The sequence below is a fragment of the Siphateles boraxobius genome, unplaced genomic scaffold (assembly GCF_051911475.1).
Source record: "Siphateles boraxobius isolate OS27281-9 unplaced genomic scaffold, OSU_SipBor_1 22, whole genome shotgun sequence".
Taxonomy (NCBI): domain Eukaryota; kingdom Metazoa; phylum Chordata; class Actinopteri; order Cypriniformes; family Leuciscidae; genus Siphateles; species Siphateles boraxobius.
The window spans coordinates 27499545-27506645 of NW_027508833.1; the positions used below are offsets into that span (position 1 = coordinate 27499545).

General features: G+C 39.5%; 1 protein-coding gene across 1 annotated transcript; it reads left to right on the forward strand.

Moving 5' to 3' along the window:
* The first annotated feature begins 3796 nt into the window (after window positions 1-3796).
* LOC143746408 (E3 SUMO-protein ligase ZBED1-like) lies at window positions 3797-6878 on the forward strand. The gene is made up of 2 exons (XM_077238215.1): window positions 3797-5547; window positions 5913-6878. Exons 1-2 carry the CDS (start codon window positions 4432-4434, stop codon window positions 6351-6353), a joined length of 1557 nt encoding a protein of 518 aa, XP_077094330.1. The 5' UTR covers window positions 3797-4431; the 3' UTR covers window positions 6354-6878.
* Window positions 6879-7101: the final 223 nt, after the last annotated feature.

Here is a 7101-nt window from a genome sequence, read left to right on the forward strand (position 1 = left end):
CTTGGGTGTGGGATCAAGCGCCTATGATCCCCGCGCCTGAGCCATTCATTCACATAAGCCCCTTTCACACAACGCGTTGATCCCGGGAAATCGCCAGAACGCCTTCTGTGTGAACGCAAACAAGACCCGGGATTGATGCCGGGTTGGAGACCTAGTAATATTGCCGGGATCAGTCCTGGAACGCGCGCTGTGTGAACAAAAGCCGCAATCAATGCCGTCGTAATGATGACGCTATAGTAAAACAGTAGGCTACGTAGCCTAATGCGCTAGTTTATTTATGATAGAATCAGAGAAAAAAATGCACAAGCGTACCCAGCAAACATGTAACGTTTTTACAACGTTTCACAACGTTGTTTTTTGGTTGCAATTAGGTAATGTTGCAGTGCAACGTTTTAAAAACGTTTAAGAAACCACACCTAAATAAAAAAAAAATAATGTAACCAAAATAAAACGTTTTAGAAACGTTGTGAAAATACCAACCAGGTATGTTTTCTTTGGTAGTCAAAATACGTAAATATCACGTTTGTCTACTACGAAAACAAAACCAGACCAAAATGCAACTTTGGCGAGACGTTTTATTTAGGTGTTAAAATAACGTAGTCTGCACGTTGAAATAGGTTTTAAAAGAAACGTCACGACAGTATTATAATACAACCATGCCAAATCTCCAATGGTACGTTCTGTTTGTGTATAAAATATAATAACATTTTAAAATCAAAGCGATTCTTCATTGACCGAGTAGCCTAACAGACGAGACCGCTGTAGGCAGCCTGATTATCAAGTATCAAAAGGACTTTGAGGTGATATGTGAATGCTTACTCTCAGTTGTCTCTTCTCATTTAATAGCATATTAATTTTATGATAACATTTTTTACGCTAATCATCACTGAACACGTCATACACACTTTTGGAAACATAATGTCCTTGCATTCATGCAGCCTGAGGGTGGCGCTCTAATGATGATTGACATACTTTAGTATTACGACAAACGCATAAAATGTCTTAATGTAGGCCTATTGCGTCCGAAATGTTGTTTTCGAATGTTGCAAGTTAAGAATTACAGTGAGGAAAACTATTGAAGAAACATGGAACAAACGCAAACAAATATGTAGCCCTGCAACAAGCAAAAAATGTTGACCTAACTTTGTATCTGTTTTTTATACATATTTATACATGTTTAATGTTTAATTCAGATTGTTAGTGTTGTAAAAAATAAAGTGGCAACATCATTAGAGCAAGTACACCAACAATATTGGCTTCCATATACTTGATAATTTAATCGTAATTTTGTTTTTTAACAAATTATCAGAAAGCTCTGGTTTACCTAAAGCGTGCTGAGGAGCTCTCCAATGTTGAAACGGATGGAGACTCCCAAATGAAGAAAAGAACACACAGGCGACCAAGTCGTTTCGAAAGTGATACGGAGGATGGTAAATAATTTAAATACACTGTTACTGTATCTAAATATCAATCGATCCTCTTTACGCCGTGGATGATCTGAAAACACAGATAAGCTGGAGTTCAGCGATCTTCATTTGAGATTTTCTACTTAAAATAAAGTGTCATTCAGTCGGTCTGTGTTCTGTCACGAGCCGCATACGCTGTTTGTGCGACTAAATCTGCGATCAAAATGCAGGCTGATATACAGCAGTGCAGGCCCGGGGTGGGTAATCGGGAGAATTCCCGGTGGGCCTCTTCACTTTTGGGCCGGTCGAGGATTTTTTTCTTCTTCACATTTGTCACGTTAGTTACATTAGGCTACACACGTTTCGCATTCTTCTGACACCGCGAGTAGCATCTGCCTGCAGACACGGAGGCTGCATTTTCAGGACCCCACTTCTAGGACCGCATTTCTAGGACCCTAGGTTTTTAGTGACAACGCCACCTATCGAATTAGAGGACCAGCGAAGATGAATGACATTCAGAGTGTGAGTATCAAATGCGAATCAATTTTTATTTGTTTAACTTTAAAAAACAATTTTGATGCATTTCATTGGAAAGTTAACGTTGCCAACGTGCTGGTGATTTGCTAAACAGTCTTGAATGCATAGCCATCATATATTAGCCTCTAATGCTGGAAAATGAATTGTTAGCACGTTCATTTAACGGAACTGTTGCATGATAAGCCTGTGTTGACTTATTTACAGCACAATAAACTGTAGCATGTTTGTTCTGAAAGCTTGTTTATTACTCATTGTTTTTCCATTTTAATTCAGTTAAAATAATCTTAATGTTTTCACTGTCACCTGCTCACAGTCAGCCTGTTTAACGTTACCCACAATACAGGTCCTTCTCAAACAATTAGCATATTGTGATAAAGTTCATTATTTTCCATAATGTAATGATAAAAATTAAACTTTCATATATTTTAGATTCATTGCACACCAACTAAAATATTTCAGGTCTTTTATTGTTTTAATACTGATGATTTTGGCATACAGCTCATGAAAACCCAAAATTCCTATCTCAAAAAATTAGCATATCATGAAAAGGTTCTCTAAACGAGCTATTAACCTAATCATCTGAATCAACTAAATAACTCTAAACACCTGCAAAAGATTCCTGAGGCTTTTAAAAACTCCCAGCCTGTTTCATTACTCAAAACCGCAATCATGGGTAAGACTGCCGACCTGACTGCTGTCAAGAAGGCCATCATTGACACCCTCAAGCAAGAGGGTAAATAAATAAATTGGTTAAGCACTAGGCTTAGGCCAAATTTATGTCTATTTATTTATGTGAAATTAACTTAAAAATGTTTTTCAAGAAACGACATGAGTGTTTCTAGAACCTTTGTTCCGAGAACATCAAAATCATTTTTTTTTTCAAATCTTTGAACAGTAGGCAATAATTGTATTATGAAAATTAATTGGTATGGAGATTGATATCATTATTTATATCATTATCATTACTCTGTGGTAATAAGATCTTTTAAATATGAAATTTAAAATTAGAGAGTAGAACATGGTCAACTAAATGTTCCTTATTTAAATCACTTCTCTTTCTCTCTCTTAGGAGTCAGTGATGATGTTGTCCATGTGTTTGTCCATCCATTGAAGTTCTGTCTATGTGGTTCAGGTCATGATCAAATTTGTTTATTTGTGTGTTCAAGTTCAGTGGTTATATATTATTTTGTAAAATATTTTGTGTGTTCAATTTCAGTTTTTATATATTATTTTGTAAAATATTTTGTGCGTTCAATTTCAGTTATATATTATTTTGTAAAATATTTTGTGTGTTCAAGTTCAGGTGTTTTATATTATTTTGTAAAATACAAAATCTTAAATCTACCCCCAGTCATCCTTGTCTTCCCTCTGTACTTGAAAATGTGGTCCATAGTGACTGAAAAGACTATAAAATGATTCCTTGTTTATTTTATTTTGAGTTATTATATGCTACTTAGACCCAATAATTTCTCAACATTCCTAGGAACCTGGTTTAATTGCAATAAAGAAAGTAGTATTTGGGTGTAATAAAACTTGAAAGAAAAAAAAACACTCTAATGTAGTTAAAACTGGGTGGAAATATTGCATTGGTGGCACTTTTTTCGGTCCTCCAAAACTAGGGTCCTGGAAATGCGTTCCTGGGACTGCGGTTCTCCGACTCGGTAGGTGGCGCTGTCACGTAAACTAGGGTCTTAGAAATGCGGTCCTAGAAGTGGGGTCCTGAAAATGCAGCCTCCGGGACTGCAGACAGATAATATTGGACACCGCAGCGCGCAGCCTCTGCATGGGTTGTACCATGTGAGGGAGTTCTCCTCCCCTCCCCTCCTATTAGGGGTGGAACGGTACATGTACTCGTACCGAACCGAATCGGTACGGGGGTCACGGTTCGGTGCGTACATTTAAACGCAGAATACACGGTACGAAAAAAAAAAACGTGCGTGCAAAATAATTAATGTAATGCGGAACTACCGTTAAATACGCGGGTTCTTTAGGGACACCTCAACTGTAACCCCGCTTTAGCTCTGAAGCTCTGATTGGCGCCGATGCAGCCGAGCTCCGCCTATCTATTCGCTCTATCAGAGCCCGTCTGCATTCTCTGGCACTCTGCCGTTTTTGAGTGAGTGAGAGAGATATCAGCGACAGCGAGAATGGCAAGTGGCGGTGTTCCACAAGAGTTAGAGGATCCGCCGGCTTCTTTGAGATCGCAAGTTTGGGAAAACTTCGGTTTCCCAGTCAGTTACAGTAGTACAGGCGAGAGAGTGGTGGAAAAGACGAGGACTGTGTGTCGGCGTTGTTCAGCGGTTGTTGGGTATGTGAATGGAAATACATCTAACATGCTAACGCATATCCGACGCCATCACCCAGATTTGAACATCACTGGAACGAGAAAAAAAAAACTGTTCAACTCCTCCTCCCTACAGTGCTTAACCAGCCTTTAGACTCACATACAAATAAGGCCAAAAAAATTACTGAAGCAATCGGAATTTACATGTCATCTTCAATGCGCCCGTATTCACTCGTAGAGGAACCTGGCTTCAAGTATTTGCTGCACGTACTCGAACCTCGTTACAACATGCCATCCCGTACACATATGAGGCAAACTGTAGTCCCTTCCATATACAACCAAACACGTACGTTGATGGAGCACGAGTTGTCAGCTGCACCCTCCGTTTCACTAACAACTGATGGTTGGACTTCTCGTGCTACGGAAAGCTATTTAACGGTGACTGCTCATTTTATTGACTCTGATTGGAAAATGAAAGCATCAGTTCTACAGACGCGACCCCTGTATGAGCAGCACACAAGCACTCTCCTAGCTGAGAAGCTACAGGAGGTCGTGGCAGAGTGGAAACTAGAGAGGCCAGGAAAAACTATTTCAGTGACCACAGACAATGCAAAAAACATTGTTAATGCCGTCAGAGAAGCAGGGCTGGGTCCGCATGTAGCATGCTTTGCCCATTTCCTAAATTTAGCCGCACAAAAAGCACTGGCAGTCAACCAGGTATCTAGATTATTAGGAAAAATCAGAAAGATTGTTACTTTTTTTCATCGTAGCACAACGGCTGCGTATGTTTTGGAGCGTAAACAGCTGGCCCTCGACTTGCCAAAACACAGCCTCATACATGATGTGTCGACACGCTGGAACTCCAGCTACGAAATGGTCGAGCGCTATTTGGAACAACAAGTTGCAATTTACTCAGCATTAACAGACAACTCCGTAAAGAACAAGCAGGACGGCTCACGTCTGTCAGATCAGGAGGTGAGCTTCGCAGAGAGTGTGGTTAGGATTATGAAACCTTTGAAGACCATCACAACAATTTTGAGCACAGAAACAACTCCGTCGGTTTCAATGATCCTACCACTCAAAACTATGATAATGAAGTCTATGGAGCAAAATGACGACGATGCTCCCATCGTCAGGGAAATGAAAAATGCCATCAGAGAGAACTTGCAAATCCGATACATTGACCCAGATCTCCAAGATTTCTTTAATAAATGTACTGCATTGGACCCCAGGTTCAAATCGCTCCCTCATTTGGATCCTGCCCATCACCAGAATGTCTTCGATGCTTTCATCGCAGAAGTTATGAGCAGAACAGAGCAGGTATGTATTTAATGCATATTTCTAAGTCTTTTTTAAAAACGTATGTTTTCTTTGGCGTATTGATTTTTTTTTAAATAATTTGTTACACACATTTTTCTTAAATGTGTATATTATATTTGTGTGTATTAAAGTGTGTATATTTAGCATCTGCATTTAGTTGTGTTGTACAGCACTTTGGTCAGTCTTGTGGCTGTTTTAAATGTGCTATATAAATTAATTAAACTTGAAACTTTAATGCTAAGGTTGTTTTTTTTTTTATAAAAAAAATCTCTCACTTCTGTCATGTCTTAAACTGAATATATTGCTGTTACAGTGTTCAGTCACTGATAAAACCCAATCATTGTCTTTGTTTTATAATACTTCAGATTGAGACAGAGACAACACAGGACAGGCCATCAACATCACAGGCTACTTCCTTTGCAGAGATGCCAGAGTCTGAGACATCATCCTCCCCACCTCCTCCAAAGAAGTCAGCCATGGCAGAAGTCTTTGGCTCCCTCTTTGCAACTAGTCAGATGGACCATACTGATTTGAAGCAGAAGGTGAAGGAGGAGGTACATGCCTACATAGCCAAGGAAAGCACTTCTTTGGAATCTGACCCACTTGACTGGTGGAGGTCCAATGAAACAATATTTCCAAACCTAGCCAAGTTGGCCAAATGTTACCTGGCAGTACCTGCCACCTCCGTCCCAAGTGAGAGGGTTTTCTCAAAGGCAGGTGACATAGTCATTGCCACAAGATCTACCCTCACTAGTGAAAGTGTGGACATACTTGTGTTTCTGAAAAAAAACTTAAAAATACAATGAAGCTACCTTTTAAGAGGTACATTTTGTGATACAGCACATATTGTTCTTTTCTTTATATTTTATAGGAGATGGACCACATATTTATTTTTACTTCACCCATTAGAAATATGGACTATGGGACAGTTTATGTTTACCACAGCAAGCCATGGTGTAAATGCATTTAACTATAATGTGGTCATATTTAAATTTTTTTTTTTTTTACTCCTTAATCTTTATTCTGAAGTTACCAAATTTGCCAGTTGGCATTTGGCACAGGTATGCCTGTCGTCACACTTATTTTTTTCTTGTTAAGTATTTTACACTTTCAGAAATAAGAGATGCTGTATTTTCTGTTTTATAGCTGATTGTCCTAGTTTGTTTACAAGTTACTGATGGAGTCTGGAGATGATGTGAGGTAGTTATTGTTTACCGTGTACATCTCATCTTACACACTTAAGGCTGTTGTATCTATAGCTCAGGGGAGAGACTGTATGACCACTAGGTGATACAGCTGAGACATGTACAATAAAAAAATTGCCTTCTGCATTTTTGTTTTGCTTTTCCCTCCATTGTATCGAACCGAACCGTGACGTCTGAACCGAGGTACGAACCGAACCGTGACTCATGCGTACCGTTCCACCCCTACCTCCTATAGAGTTGGTTGGGTCCATAGCCCGTCTTTTCCAAAACGTTTTCTCAGGTAGGCTACCGCGGCACCGCCTACCGATAGCTGGGCCGGCCCTACCGTAACGGTACGCGTCAGGGAGGA

Bases quoted from the DNA above. Each gene is read 5' to 3' on its own strand.
- LOC143746408 (XM_077238215.1), top strand. From the start codon at position 4,432: ATGTCATCTTCAATGCGCCCGTATTCACTCGTAGAGGAACCTGGCTTC. The intron at 5,548-5,912 runs GTATGTATTTAA...ATAATACTTCAG, and splicing joins TTATGAGCAGAACAGAGCAG to ATTGAGACAGAGACAACACA.